This window comes from Microcaecilia unicolor, chromosome 6, assembly GCF_901765095.1.
Source record: "Microcaecilia unicolor chromosome 6, aMicUni1.1, whole genome shotgun sequence".
Classification (NCBI taxonomy): Eukaryota; Metazoa; Chordata; class Amphibia; order Gymnophiona; family Siphonopidae; genus Microcaecilia; species Microcaecilia unicolor.
The window spans coordinates 158393242-158409786 of NC_044036.1; the positions used below are offsets into that span (position 1 = coordinate 158393242).

The following is a 16545-nucleotide window of genomic DNA, read 5'->3' on the forward strand; positions in this document are numbered from 1 at the left end:
TTGCTGCCTCGATGTGAGATGGGCTCTTCTCAGGTATTTGGAGGTGACGAATTTAATTTCGTCTTTCTGACCATCTCTTTGTCCTTTTTGGAGACTGTAAGAAGGGACACCATAGCCCGTTGGTTGCGGGAGGCCTTCTCTTCGGCATATGTGGCATTGGGTAAGCAAGCCCCTTTGCAAGTTCGTGCTCATTCTACGCGAGCTCAAGCTTCCTCCTATGCAGAGTCCCGTTTGGTTTCTCTGGAAGATATCTGCAGGGCAGCTACATGGGCTTCGGTCCATACATTCACTTGTCAAAGCCCCCTATCAAGCCTCCTACAGTGTCATGGGATCTCAACGTCGTCCTCACCCAGCTGATAAAACCTCCTTTTGAGCCACTGAATACCTGCCATCTGAAGTACTTGACCTGGAAGGTCATTTTCTTGGTGGCAGTTACTTCAGCTCGTAGGGTCAGTGAGCTTCAAGCCCTGGTAGCTCATGCTCCGTATACCAAATTTCATCACAACAGAGTAGTGCTCCGCACTCACCCTAAGTTCCTGCCGAAGGTGGTGTCTGAGTTCCATCTTAACCGGTCAATTGTCTTGCCAACATTCTTTCCCAGGCCGCATACCCGCCCTGCTGAACGTCAGTTGCACACATTGGACTGCAAGAGAGCATTGGCCTTCTACTTGGAGCGGACACAGCCCCACAGACAAGTCCGCCCAATTGTTTGTTTCTTTCGACCCTAACAGGATAGGGGTCGCTGTCGGGAACGCACCATCTCCAATTGGCTAGCAGATTGCATTTCCTTCACTTATGCCCAGGCTGGGCTGACTCTAGAGGGTCATGTCATGGCTCATAGTGTTAGAGCCATGGCAGCGTCGGTGGCTCACTTGAAGTCAGCCACTATTGAAGAGATTTGCAAGGCTGCGACGTGGTCATCTGACCACACATTCACATCACATTACTGCCTCCAGCAGGATACTCGACGCGACAGTCGGTTCGGGTAGTCGGTGCTGCAGAATCTGTTTGGGGTGTAAATCCAACTCCACCCTCCAGGACCCGCATTTATTCTGGTCAGGCTGCACTCTCAGTTAGTTGTTCTTCGTAGGTCAATGTTCTGTTGTACCCTCGCCGTTGCGAGGTTAAATTGACCTGGGTTCTTGTTTTGAGTGAGCCTGAGAGCTGCGCTCCTCCGGGGTCTTCTCCAGGGGCAGCGACGTAAGGGGAGAGGAGGAGCGGCAGCAGAGACGTCAGCTGTCTGTTCTCTCTCTTTTTGTTGTTGTTAGTGTGGGAGAGCAGGTCGGCGATATTCGGGTCAGCTGGGCGGCAGGTTCGGGAGGGCGGCGGTATTGTCCTCAACTGGGCAGTAGTTTCGGGAGGGCGGCAGTGTCGGGGCGGCGGTTTTCTGCTCAGTTGGGCGGCAGGGGCGGTTAGGTTACGGAGATATTAAAACTCACCCTCAACGTTTGCTCTGCCCTCGATGTCATGACGTTTGACGCGAGGGCGGGGCCTGGTGGCTTCACCACCATGAACCTTCGAACCTGAAGGAACTGTTGTCAGTGACTTGGCTTCACTGACGTCAGTGTCCTCAGAACGTTGAGGGTGATTTTTATTATAGTAGATTGTTAATACAGAACAAATCATACTCAACTCAGCACAATGCAAAATGGAACAAGTGTACACAACGAAAGAAAGCATTGGAGAAATAGCAATACTACTACAATTACAGATTATACTTCAAATTTTTCAGTTTTATTCTTAATAAATCCCCCTCCTCCACCCCCCCCCCAATACCTCCCTTCCTACCCCATCCTTTCATCCAAACCAATCACCTTTTATCCAGAACACGCATTCAAAAAGGGTCTCCAAACCCTTTCCCATTTAGGCAAGGTTTTCCTTTTTACTGCCGTCAACCTCTCCATCTCACATATATAACGCACCTTTGTAATCCAGCCTACCAATGAGGGAACCAGTGGTGATTTCCAACTCCTTGCCAAATTTATTCGAGCTGCATGCAAAGTTTTTATTTATTTATTTTTTTAATTATCCTCTTCTTTATTTATTTTAATTTATAAAAGCAAAAAGAAGAATCTGAATCTCATAATTCACTTTCCCTGCTTGTAAGTGATGGCAGGTTTGTCTAGTGGTAAATCCTGTTTCTTTTTGCCACCCTAAGAGAGTTTGGGTTCTAAGCACCTTGATTTTAGAAATGTGCAGGTACTGCTTCTGTTCTGCATAGGCCACAGCCTAGGACTTGATTTTTGGTGCAGCCAGTATGCCTATGGAGAATTGCAGTCGCAGCTCACGTGGAAGCCAAACACACACGTTGTAGCCATCGTGAGAACCAGCAGGGTATGTGAAGAGATTGCTACTTTTGTCAGAACGGGCCTTCTGCTGCAGCCAAACAGAGGGAGCCCTGCATCAAGCAAGAAATTGTTTTCAGAGCATGATAGAGAAGTAGCTTCAGTTGAGCAGATCCAAACAAGTAGGTTTTATGACAGGAGACAGCATGACGTCAAAAAGTGCCCCCAGCAGCTGCCATCTTCGTTTGGCCAAAGAATACCGGCTTGTTCATCATACAGATGTACACAGAGGAATCATCAGCAGGCATAGAAAACAAGAAAAGCTAAACTGCCCACAGTAGGAACACTTTGGGTCTGAAGAGCTGGCGGGTCTTCACCCGTTCAAGGCTCTTTTGCATCAGCTGGGGTAGCAGTAGTTCCCTTCCCTTTTCCAGGATAAGCAAATAAGCAGACCGGCACCACACCCTTTTGTAGCACAAGTTCAGAAGTTTATGGTTTATGGAGGAGGAACACTCTGCTCGACTGCCCGCCTCACCTTTCGTAAATGTTAAAAAACAAAACATATAACGTAGTACTGAAATCTGAAATCTACAATGCAGCATTACAAATAACAAAGCAAACTCTTGAGCAATGAGACACAAAAAATTAACCCTCTCCCTTCACAGACACCTGAAACTCCCCAACCCCCCCTCCCCCATCTCCCCTTTATTCCTCTCTCCCCTGATCTCCTCCTAACAGGATGCAAAACCTAGAAGGTTTCATAAAATAATATAGGCATCACAAGTTTGCTTTTGTTTTGGACAAACCGATATGGTGGCAAGCTTTGCTTACTGACTTCAACCCATATAATGGGCTAGATGGGTTCGTGCTGTCTCCTGTCATTAAAACCTCCTTGCTTCTAAGACACTGCAGGAAAGAGAGCTACCCATTTTGGTGCATTCAGCCAGTTTTGACCTCGGCTTCTCAGTCTGAACTGCAGGCTGAGGTAGGAAACTTTCAGGAACAACTTCTCAAACTCAGGAGGTTCCTATTGATATTCAAATCACAGCTGACTATGAAAGGAATCTCACAGAGCAAGCAGTTCAGGACATTTAGCCACTTCCTACTCCTCTTGCTATAGGGACTTCTGCATCCAAGAAAAGGCATTTAAATTTGTTTTTGTATTCCATTTTTCACAAATTAGAGAACAGCAAGACATTCATAACCTTATAAACATAACCAATTTATACAAATAAAATCAATAAAAACAATACTCATTTTGCTGACTCTATTGGCATTGTTTACCTCACCCTGTACTTTTTACTCTGTTAAAGGCCTTCTCAGCATCAGGTGCCACACTTAATCCTGGCGTACCTTATTTTCTCCGAGGACAAGCAGGCTGCTTGTGCTCACAACTGGGTTGACGTCCACGGCAGCCCCTCAAACCGGAGTAAAAATCTCGCGGGAGGTCCCGCACACAGGGCGCACCCGCCGCACATGCGCGGCCGTCTTCCCACCCGTGTGCGACCTTTCCCACTCAGTTTTTTTCTTTCCGCGCTGGAGAGAGACGCGTTTTCGGTCCTCTCCTAGTCAGGCCCGGAAAACCGATTTGCGGCCTAGTCCGCGTTTTCTTTTGTTGTGCTCGTACGCGCTTTTTTCGTTTACAAAAAAAAAAGTTCCCTCGTCGTTCTTTAGTCGCGGGGTCACCTTGTCGCGGCCTTGTGGCTGCGCGGTCGTTTCTTTTTCTTCTGGTGTGCTTTTCACCGCCACCATCAACGATTTTGATTTCGCCGACGCGATTTTTCCATCGATGTCCTTGACGGTCCCGAGCGGATTCAAAAAGTGTGGTCGGTGCGGCCGGCAGATCTCGCAGACCGATACTCACGCTTGGTGTCTCCAGTGCCTCGGGCCGGAGCATAATTCCAAGACGTGCACCTTGTATCTCAGCTTACGGAAGCGGACACAGGTGGCGAGGCAAGTTCTTCGGGACCATCTTTTTGGAACTTGCGCCGGCCCTTCGAAGTACTTAGCTTGGGCAATGAGAAGAATCTCGAGATAGTCGCGCTGGTAGTTGGAACCAGGGGGGTCGGTAGTCCTTTTTTGTTTAACTTAATACTTTGTTTTGGTGGATTTTTTAATTCATAGCAGAGCTCTTCCTGAAGCAGCCAAATCTTTGGCGAAACAAGGCGCGCTTGTCGAAGGGAGGAAAACATCAGTTTTACAAGCTGAGGTTTATTAAGTTAAACAAAGAAGGACTACTGACCCCCCTGGTTCCAAGTTTTCAACTACCAGCGCGTGATTCTTCTCATTGCCCAAGCTAAGTACTTGTTTGAGTGTGTTGCTTAATGTATAAGGGAGGAAAATATCAGTGCATAAGCGGAGGTTAAGAAAGTTTAACCAAGAACTACTATCAATTTCTGTAACTGAAGTCACATTTCCAGCACGTTCATCCCGAGATTCTACACATTGTCTAGCTTATTACCTGATTGTTTCTACAGTTTGGGAAATAGGTCTCAGGAATATACGCGTGGGTTGACTTATTTATGATTACTAGGTAGGAGTTTGTTGGTTGGTCATTATCTGTTTTTTTTAGTTAGATCCCGTCTTTAGTAGTTTGGTGTTTGATGTCTTCTGGTGCTTCTTTTTTAGGTAATTATTCAGGAGGAATACAGTTTTTTTCAATTCACACGCTTTTCTCATTTAATACGAGTTTTTACGTCTGAAGTTTTTTTTCTCTTTTCCTCCTGATAGGAACGGACTCCTGATATCATAGGGTTGATTCTTACACATGTGTATTTTCCTATGTGGCGTTTTGAGATTCCAATTTCAATAATATATTATTATAGATTCCTGAGTTGGAATCTTTTAAGGATACACCTGAAGACACCGCAAACTTATTTTTGTATTTTCTTTTTTCAAACTGTTGGTGTTTGAATGTGTATTCATTCAGTTTGATTTTCCCTGTTTAGCGATAGAGGTTTACTTTAAAGCACCTCATTAAACACCTTTTTGTAATAGCAGTGCCAGTTATACTTGCAAAACTTAACTCCATGGTGAAGCCATCTTCACCTGCCACTTTACCACTAGCTATTTGTTTGACGGCCCAGTCTACTTCTTTCAAAAAGAGGTTGTTTCAAAAGTTTGTATTGATATTCATCTATCTACCACCCTCCAAGGAATGCAAGCACTCTTAAAATTGTCTAAAGGTTTCACAGATTGCTAGACTAATTTCACAAAATACCTCTCTGCTCCTGCTGTGTACTTATTTCACATGACACTTTGCCTGCTTTCATTCGGTCTGCCATACTAAGTTTCCCCTGCCTTGTTCCCATGTTCCACCAAGTTCCTCTTAGTTAATCATAATTGAAATTTTACCTTTCCCACTTCAGTAGCTTCAATTCTGCTTCTCATCTGCAACTGTAGATCTGTAAACTCTACTACTACTTATCATTTCTATAGCGCTACTAGACGTACGCAGCGCTGTACACTGGACATGAAGAGACAGTCCCTACTTGACAGAGCTTACAATCTAATTAGGACAGACAAACAGTACAAACAGAGGATAAGGGAATTACTAAGGTGGGAATGATAAAATATGGGTTCTGAACAAGTGAGTAAGAGGAGTTAAAAGCAGCATCAAAAAAGTGGGCTTTTAGCCTAGATTTGAAGACAGCCAGAGACTGAGTTTGACGTACCAGCTCAGGAAGTCTATTCCAGGCATATGATTCAGCAAGATAAAAGGAACGGAGTCTGCAGTTAGCGGTGGAGGAGAAGGGTGCAGATAAGAGAGATTTACCCAGTGAATGGAGTTCTTGGGGAGGAGTGTAGGGAGACATAAGAGGTACATGGAGAGGTACTGAGGAGCTGCAGAGTGAGTGCACTTCAATAAGAGGAGTTTGAACTCTATGTGGAAATGGAAAGGGAGCCAATGAAGTGACTTGAGGAGAGGGCTAATATGAGCATAGCAACACTGGCGGAATATGTCATGCAGCAGAATTTTGAACTCCTGGTATAATCTATTCAACCTCTCTTTTTCTTCACCAAAATTGCTATTTGTATAAATTTGTATAACACTGCCTTCCCAGTTCTCCAGAAGAAGCTAGTCCTTGACAGGGCAATCAAATTCCAATCTAACTTTGACTTACTAATCTAGAATCCAGCGTTCAGATGTGATTCGAATCCATTCCTTTGTGTAAAGTGACAAATGTCCTTCTAACTCTGACTGAAGGGAATTGTGTTCGACATTAGATGACAGAAGGATAAGATCTTTGGTTCGATCCCCTTTTGTTGTCCCGTAAGGAAGATTGATGCACTTTAAAGTGCAACTGCTGATAGGATCTGCTTTTAACTCCTAACCCTTACTTGTTCAGTACCCTTATTTTATCATCCACCTTAATAATTCCCTTATCTCTTTTTTTTTTTTTGGTCCTGTTTGTTTGTCCTATCAGGTTGTAAGCTCTGTCGAGCAGGGACTGTCTCTTCATGTTCAAGTGTACAGCGCTGTGTACATCTTGTAGCGCTATATAAATAAGTAGTAGAATCTAGAACATCCCAGCCTGTATCTCTGAATCCCAGAATCTAGCCCCAGAAAAAGGCTGTCTTAAGGAAGATTTGGCTTATCTTTTGGTAATCTTTGAGGTTTGGGTCTCCCAAATCCTTAACCAACTTTTCAAGATCCTTTCCAAACAGCAATTTGTCTATAAATAATACTTTGCTAATGTGAGTTTTAGCAGCAGTGTCTGCAGTCCAGTTTCTGAGTCATAGTGTAATCCATTGGGTTGGTTGTGAGCCCTTGGGCCCTGGCCGAGGCCAAGGGGAGACCGACCCACCACCACACACCCCAGCTATCCAATACCCCTAAGCTACCCCTCCCTGTAGTCCCTCAGGAAGAAGGGAAATAGACATACAGGCGGGCCTCGCGGCCGAACCAGAACCCACGCACACAGAGCCACTCGTGCGAGCCTCACGGCTGAACTGGAACCCAATCACACACAGGGAGGGGTGAAAGAACCCAGAGGGCCCCCCGGGCCCCAAGATGCCAGACACGCGCTGAACACCAGCAATAGGGCAGAGGGAGAAGCAAAGGACCAGAGCGGCCACGCCCACCCAGGGGACTAGCGCAGGACAGGGTAACTAACACCGCAACCCCCCTCCCCACCAGGGTAGGAAGCCCCAGGCAGAAGCCAGAGGAACCAGACACAAAAGGAAGGCAGAAAGCCTTTGCCTCAAACCCACTGTAGACAGAGGCAACCAGAACACAAAGGGTTAAGCTTGTAGAGCCAGCAGAGAGTTTCATAAATCAACAAACAATCAGAGAGAAGCTTCCCTTCCCCCAGAGGGAGCAGGGCCGATAGAACAAACACACTGGCAGGGACACTGGGAAGAGAAATCCTTAAAACAAACAAACAAAGGAGATAGCTGTCACTCAGCCCAGAGCCCCAGAGGCTGAGCAATGCCCAGCCCCCACTAAACAAACGAGCAGCTGACCCTGATTACAGAGCTACGCACACACACACAGCAGCAGCTAACCCAGAGGGAAGGAAAAGAATAACACAACACAGATCCCTGTCAGAACCTAGAGCACGTTCTGAGAGAAAACTATCAGGCTTTCCAATGACCACCAAGCGTAAGTAACGCAAAAGCAGAGAAACTCTTCAGCTGCAGGCTAAAGTACTATCCCCTGACGTCAGCACAACCCCTGGCAGCCAATCAGAAGAGATGTCCCCCCTCCCCCTCAGCCAAACCGGCAGAATCATAACATCACCCCCCCCTTCAAGGGCCCCCCCTACCCCGTCCACGAGGTTTAGGTTTGTGAGTGAAAAGGCGATGGAACCGTCTGACTAAGACCGGCGCGTGGACATGAGTAGTGTCCTCCAAGGAGTTGTCTGCCGGTCCATATCCCTTCCATGCAATGAGATACTGGAGATGTCCCCGGAAGCGCCTTGCATCCAAGACATCCCGGACTTCGTATTCCCCCTGGGAGGCTGAGATGGCTGGGCAAGCAGGCAACGCGGGCAAAGCCCCTTTTCTCAGAATCACAGGCTTCAGCAAGGACACATGAAAGGTGTTATGTACCCGTAATGTAGGTGGTAACTTTAGCTGATAACAGACCCGATTCACTTGCCTCACAATGGGATACGGGCCCACAAATCGAGGTGCAAAGCGGGAGGAAGGGATCTTCAGACGAAGATTACGCGTGGACAACCACACCAAGTCGCCAGGCTGGAAGCACGGTTCCACTCTGCAAGACCGATCCACTTGGCGTTTCATACGAGCGGAGGTCACTCACAGTGCTTTCTGAACTGATGACCAAATTGCTTGGAGTGAGGTCACCGCATCGGCCGCTGCCGGGTCATCCAAGTTGGTTTTCAAGGGGGCTGGTATCCGCGGATGTCGTCCATATACGATGTAAAAGGGCGAATCGCCCGTGGCCGAGCTCACTCGGTTGTTATGAGCGAATTCTGCCCAAGGCAGCAGCTGACTCCAGTCATTGTGGTGCTCATTGACATACATCCGCAGGAACTGCTTCAAGCATTGGTTCACTCGTTCTGTTTGGCCATTGGATTGTGGGTGATATCCCAATTCAGCTTTACTTCAAGGGCCCGATTCAGGGCTCTCCAGAACTTTGAGATAAACTGTACTCCTCAATCGGAGGTAATAGATTCTGGCAGACCATGGAGATGAAAAATAGCACTGATGAAATACTGTGCCAGCTTCACCGCCGAAGGAAGGGTAGGCATGGGTATGAAGTGGGCCATTTTAGAAAACCGGTCCACCACTACCCAGACAACTGTGTGCCCTTCAGAGTTGGGCAGATCCGTAACAAAGTCCATGGCAATGTGGGTCCACGGTCTCTCAGGTACCGGTAAAGGCATCAGCAACCCCTGGGGTCTCCGACGGTCAGCTTTATGCTGGGCGGACTCAGGACATGCAGCCACGAACTCCTGCACATCCCGATCAAGTGAAGGCCACCAATACTGCTGGGAGATGAACCGCTTGGTTCCCAGGATCCCGGGATGTCCTGCCATTCAAGAGGCATGCCCCCATTGGAGTGTCTTTTCTCTCAGCCGGGGTGGCACAAAGGTCATACCTGCAGGTACTGCTAGCGTCATCGCGTGCACAATGACATTGGGTTTAATTACATACTGCAGGGGTTCTTCCTCCAGGTCAGCCTCCATGGACCTGGAGAGGGCGTCTGCCTTGATATTCTTCTCTGCTGGACGATAAGTCAGAATGAAATCAAAGCGGGAGAAGAATAGTGCCCACCGGGCTTGGCGAGGATTCAGCCTTCTCGCTTCTCGTAAATAAGTCAGGGTTTTATGGTCTGTGAACACCGTGAAGGGCTCCTGCGCCCCTTCCAGCAGATGACGCCATTCTTCCAGGGCCAGTTTAATGGCTAATAGCTCCTGATCCCTGATGGCATAATTCTTCTTGGCAGGGGTATACTTTTTAGAGAAGAATGCACATGGGAGAAGTTTCCCACTGGGGTGGGCCTGGGACAGCACTGCTCCTACGCCAACCGATGATGCGTCCACTTCCACAAAAAATTTATTTGTCGGGTTGGGATGGCGCAACACTGGAGCTCCAACAAATGCTTGTTTCAGATTCTCAAAGGCCTGACACGCCTCAGGCGACCAGTTGCGGGTGTCAGCGTTCTTCTTAGTCAAGGCAGTAAGAGGGGCAGTCAGGGCCGAGTAATTCCAAATAAACTGCCTATAGTAGTTTGCAAAACGTAAGAAGCGCTGTAGAGCCTTACGCCCTGTAGTTTGCTGCCAGTGCAGGATGGCTGTCAGCTTACTGGGGTCCATACGCAGCCCGTGGTTAGAAATGATGTACCCCAGGAAGAGCAGTTCAGAGCGATGGAATTCACATTTTTCCAATTTCACATAGAGGTGGTTCTCCCTCAACCGCTGCAATACGGTCTTCACGTGCTCCTGGTGCTCTTCCTCAGCCCTTGAAAAAATCAAAATGTCGCCCAAGTAGACCATCACGAACTTATACAGGAGATCCCTGAAGATGTCATTCATGAAGGCTTGGAAGACGGTTGGAGCATTAGCAAGTCCAAACGGCATTACCAGGTAATCGTAATGCCCGTCGTGGGCGTTAAACACCATCTTCCACTCATCCCCCTCCTTGATCCGGACAAGGTTGTAGGCCCCCCCGAGATCGAGCTTGGAGAAGATTTGGGCCCCCTGGAGGCGGTCAAACGTCTCAGAAATCAAGGGAAGGGGGTATTTGTCCTTCCGCGTGATGGCATTGAGACCCCTGTAGTCAATACAGGGGCGCAACCCCCCATCCTTCTTCTCCACGAAGAAGAATCCAGCCCCCGCGGGCGATTTAGAGGGCCGGATGAAGCCTCGAGCTAGGTTCTCTCGAATATACTGGGACATGGCTTCTGTCTCTGGCCGGGATAGGGGGTATACGTGGCCACGGGGAGGTTCAGTGCCTGGTAGTAGCTCTATGGCACAGTCATAGGAGCGATGGGGAGGCAAAATCTCTGCTTGCTGTTTGGAAAAAAACATCTCCAAAGGATCTGTATGGCCCCGGTAACATAACATTGGCTCGATCCAAAGGAAGCATCACTGGGGCTGGCGAGACCTTATCCAAACAGACCTTCTGGCAGCCCGGGCCCCACGCCGACAATTCACCTCGGGCCCAATCAATGCAGGGGTTATGCAGGCGAAGCCAGGGTAATCCCAGGATTATGGCCTCAGTGGCCGACGGAAGGACGTAGAAGGAGATAATTTCTTTGTGTAAGACTCCTACCCGTATGGTCATAGGCACGGTCCTGGAGCGGAGAACTCCCCAAACCAGTCCCCAAGCCGCTGAGACAGTGATGGACTGAGGTAACTCCATCGTAGGAATTTGATGAACCCGCACCAGGTCCGCGCTGATAAAGTTGCCTCCCGCCCCCGAGTCAACTAGCGCCTCAAAACAAGGGGTATCCTTAACCGCCAGTAGAACTGGCACCAAAACCTGCATCCAAGGGGAGACGGACTTTGGCCCTGACCCGGTCTCCCTAGCCGGTATCAGGGCTGCTGGTTTCCCGACTTGTTTCTCTTCGGGCACTCACGGACAAAGTGCCCCTTCACTCCACAATGCAGGCACAGCCCCTTAGAGCGTCTCCGCTGTCTCTCCTGGGCCGCCCGGTCAACCTGCATAGGTTCAGACCTGTCGGGCGCACCCAGCGACTGGGAAGCAGGGCTCTTGTGCGAGCTCCTCGAGTTAGCCCCTGCAACCTGCTGACCAGCGCGACGTTCACAGGCCCGCTCCCTGAACCGGATGTCCACCTGGGTGCAGAGACGGATGAGGTCGTTCAGATCTGAGGGCAGCTCCCGGCCTGTGATTTCTCCCTTAATGTTGGCCGAGACCCCATGCCAGAATATCGCAGTCAGGCTTGGGTTATCCCAACCTAGCTCCGTGGCCAAGGTCCGAAACTGGATGGCGTACTCACCCAGAGAGAGTCACCCCTGATGTAGGTTCAACAGCTGAGTCGCCGCCGAAGAGGGCTTCCCGGGTTCCTCAAAGATGAGCCGAAATTGTTTCAAGAACTCTGCCAAATTATCCAGGAGGGGATCCTTCTTCTCCCATAAGGGCGAGGCCCAGGCCAGAGCGGGGCCTGCCAGTAGAGATATAATATAAGCCACCTTCGCCCGATCCGAAGGAAAATCCCGGGCCTGCAGCTCTAAGACAATTTGGCATTGATTGAGGAACCCCCGGCAGGTCTTACTGTCGCCCTCGTACCTCGGGGGCGTAGCCACCCGAATCCCTTGGCCGCATGCGTGGGAACCCGGCGGATTAGAAGCTGGCGGGCCCTCCGCAGCCCCCGTGACGGTCAGCGCGTCTATTTGTTGAGACAGTGCGTTCATGACTCCCGATACCTGTTGTAGCTGAGCATGCAATTGCAGGAGCAGCTGCATAGGGGATGGATCGGTCGAGCTCATGGCTTTTGCGTTCTGTAATCCGTTGGGTTGGTCGTGAGCCCTTGAGCCCTGGCCGAGGCCAAGGGGAGACCGACCCACCACCACACACCCCAGCTATCCAATACCCCTAAGCTACCCCTCCCCGCAGTCCCTCAGGAAGAAGGGAAATAGGCATACAGGTGGGCCTCGCGGCCGAACCGGAACCCACGCACACAGAGCCACTTGTGCGAGCCTCACGGCTGAACTGGAACCCAATCACACACAGGGAGGGGTGAAAGAACCCAGAGGGCCCACCGGGTCCCAAGATGCCAGACACGCGCTGAACACCAGCAATAGGGCAGAGGGAGAAACAAAGGACCAGAGTGGCCACACCCACCCAGGGGGCTAGCGCAGGACAGGGTAACTAACACTGCAACCCCCCTCCCCACCAGGGTAGGAAGCCCCAGGCAGAAGCCAGAGGAACCAGACACAAAAGGAAGGCAGAAAGCCTTTGCCTCAAACCCACTGTAGACAGAGGCAACCAGAACACAAAGGATTAAGCTTGTAGAGCCAGCAGAGATAGAGTTCCATAAATCAACAAACAATCAGAGAGAAGCTTCCCTTCCCCCAGAGGGAGCAGGACCCATAGAACAAACACACTGGCAGAGGCAGGAACACCATACACACAGTACACAAAGGGTTAAACTCACTGAGCCTGCAGGCCGGGACACTGGGAAGAGAAATCCTTAAAACAAACAAACAAACAAAGGAGATCGCTGTCACTCAGTCCAGAGCCCCAGAGGCTGAGCAATGCCCAGCCCCCACTAAACAAACGAGCAGCTGACCCTGATTACAGCGCTACGCACACACACACAGCAACAGCTAACCCAGAGGGAAGGAAAAGAATAACACAACACAGATCGCTGTCAGAACCTAGAGCATGTTCTGAGAGAAAACTATTAGGCTTTCCAGTTACCACCAAGCGTAAGTAACGCAAAAGCAGAGAAACTCTTCAGCTGCAGGCTAAAGTACTATCCCCTGACGTCAGCACAACCCCTGGCAGCCAATCAGAAGAGACGTCCCCCCCCCCCCTCAGCCAAACCGGCAGAATCATAACACATAGTCCTGGCAGAGATTCTAACAAGATTGTGCAAGACGTCAGCTATGTACACAAGCTTCCTCTCGAAATGAACTGTCTTCTGAAAGCTCAATCTCCTTGTTAGATAAAACTTTGTCCCACTGAATCAACAGGAGGAAAGCTGTAAAAACATAGGTAGTACATACCCCTGCTTTTAAGTGTTGTTTATAAGTTACTGGAACAGTAGTCTTTTGAAATCACCATAATATGGCAGCCACTTTAGTCTTCTTAAGTTTTTATTTATTTATTTTTACTTCAGAAAGTAATGGGTAGAACTTAGCCATGATAGGTTTCTGGAGACTCTCATTCAACCAAATTAAGTGCCTTAATAGTCGCCTGCATAGAAAAAGCTTTCAAAGGCTTTCTAATACCTTCCAGAAAGGCATTTTCCATCAATGCCTTTTACTGTATTGGAGGTTCAGAGATACTCAAAGCTTTATAAGGATCTAAGCATTAGAGCAGGCAGCTCTTCCCTCTGGAAGAGAATAACCATGGAAGGGTTATCTCCCTCACCCACAGGGAGTTCACCCTCCTCAGCCCTAACACAAGGAAGCTGGAATAGGATTCAGAGATGCCTGAAACAGGAGATGAAGGAATTCTTAGAGAAGAGAATGTCTCTCTAGGTAAGTGAATATTCTGTGGTTTGGTATGGTGGCAAAGCTTGGGATAGAAAATGTGTAGATTTATTGATAAAAATGGTTTGAATGTCATTAAAAACAAACAAACATTAACTTGTTTAAATAGTCTAAAAAGAATAGTTGTAAAACTGCTGCAGCCTAGAGCATTAAAAAGATAGGTGACAGAAAGCAGAGCATGGCATGGCCTAGTTGAGCATTCTTTCCCGTCTACTCCATGGCCATCTTAATTGTGATAACTGACAATAAACGAAGGAGCAGAGTGAAGTTTGCTACTACAGTGTATTTTCATCAGCAAGTGATTTGCCCTAAAATATTTATTTGTACTTTGTTGAGAAGCAAACAAGTCAACATGGATTCAGCCAAGGGAAGTCTTGCCTCAATTTGGTACATATTTTTAAAAGATTTGAGTAAACGTGGATAAAAGAGAGCCAGTTGATTTAGTATGTCTAGATCTTCAGAAAGCTTGAGTAAATCCCTCAAGAGTTCCTGAAAAAAATAAGACATGGAATAGGAGTCAATGTTCTGTTTGTGGATTGGGAACTGGTTCAAAGATTTTTAAAGAGAATTAAATGAACAATTCTTTCAAATTTTCAAAAATGGAAGGTCACTAGTGGTGTACTGCAAGGATCTGTACAGGGACTGGTGCTTTTTAACATATTTATAAATAATCTGGAAATGTTAATATGAGCAGAACTGAGTCCATGAGTTCGATATTAGATCTATGTATGTTCTTTAAGTACAAAGCACTTAAAATATCAGGAAAGTTAAAAATTATGTCTTCTATTACTATGGTTTTCTTATCTCTTATGGGACTCTTCATGTCTCTCTTGAACAGTTGGACATGAGCATTACTAAGAGCCTGAGCTGCCAAAGTACCAGAAGAAACATCCAGTATTTCAGCAGTCATTCTATAGTTTTTTTGTTTTTGTTTCTTACTGAAAAGGATAGTTAATCTAATTTTGGTGAAAAGATTGTTTTCTAACATTTTTTCAGCATAGGAAAATCATTAATAAGCAGCTCTATATTTTTGTAGTCCTAATTTTGACAAACTTAGCTGCAACAAAAGGTTTACAGTCAGAGAAGACCTAGTACAGCCTTGCTAATTACTTTCTTGATTTCTGCACAGGCTGTAGAATATTTAAGTTTTTTAGAATATGGTTATTCCTTTCTTTCCCTTCATAAATTCTAAGTAATATTGTCTCTAGTTTATTGGGATTAGTATGCGTGTTCAGTTAAAACTGATCTGTTGTGCTGTAAGTCGTCTGTTAAGGATCTACTATACAAATATGTATTAGTATAGTTTATGGCGAAAGGTTCACAGATGCTAACTACTGCTCTCCCTCAGGAGGGGAAGGAAGAGTTCCAGAGGATCATATGGAAAACCTTAGAGAGCACCCTGTGTCAGGTGAGAAGGCTGATAAATGTTTATTTTTATTTGACCCTGAAGCAAAAGTAGTCTTGGCTGAAAATTGCTGCTTGGAAGCATTTACCACTATTTCTAGGGCTGGATCACAGTCGTCACATTGAAGTAGACTCTTAATGTGCTAAGAGATGTACATTTATGGGGCTGAAATTGTTCTTTTCACAGTCTTGCCTTCTCTGCAAATCAATTTATTAGTATTTATAATGTATAGTATTGAACTATTAGCTTAATAGGTCAATAAGTCATATGTGAAAATATTTTTAAGTGGAACACATTGATGTTGAATCAATATATTACTGCTTAAAACATTTAGCTCTGTAGCAGGGAACCTGATAAAGTATATCTTTACAAGATTGGCTGAAAAAGCAAATGCCCAATAGACTGCTTTCATGCACTTATGAGTATGACTTCCTTTTCCAAGGGATTACTACTACTACTTTTATTTCTATAGCACCACTAGACATACACAGTGCTATACACAAATATGCAAGAGAGTCCCTGCTTAACAGAGCCTTTCCTCTGGAACCCATTGCTTTAAAATTATGTATCATCCAAAATGAAAACTTTTAATCAGTGTTAATTTAGTGGGTGAAAATGTTAGTGCACATCACAACTGTATGGGCTTCAACTATTTTACCAATTCACAATACAAAAAAATGGAGAGACTTGCATTCAACACCAAAGTGTAACACAATGTAAAATAACAATGAGCCAAGTATACTGAACAATGATCAATTTGTGATGTTACAACACACAAGGAAAAAGACCTCAGACATCTGGGACCCCTGTGTCTTTACTGGAGTTATGAATAGGAATTGAAAAGAAACACTTAACTTCAAAAATTGACCCAGTTCTTTGCAAATGCCAAACCATATTAATTTTTGTCATTCCTGAAGTGGGGCTTTGCTTTGAACACTGTAACATTTGGAAGCACTACCCCTGATGAAGCAAGCAGAATGAAACGACTGGGCTGCTGTTGTATTCAAGTTCAGTGTTTCTTTTCAGTTCCTGTGTTTTTGGGGGTTTTTTTTAATTAATGATGTCACAAATTGGTTTTGAATGCTAATTGTGAGAAAATACTGATAAAATATAAAATGACATGACAAGATTTTTTTGGCCAATGATGAGATTAGCCTAGTAAAGACACAGGGGTCCCAGCTGTCTGGGTACTTCAGCTATT

The 16545-nt window shown here is 46.7% G+C and overlaps 1 protein-coding gene across 1 annotated transcript in view; it reads left to right on the forward strand.

The window, feature by feature from the left end:
* The window catches only part of TASOR (transcription activation suppressor), a gene marked incomplete in the record, with an annotated part of 313792 nt that overhangs the window by 218702 nt on the left and 78545 nt on the right, over positions 1–16545 (forward strand). Inside the window, 1 exon segment of the mRNA XM_030205431.1 lies at positions 15288–15347. Within this exon segment, the coding sequence (XP_030061291.1) occupies positions 15288–15347 (60 nt within the window).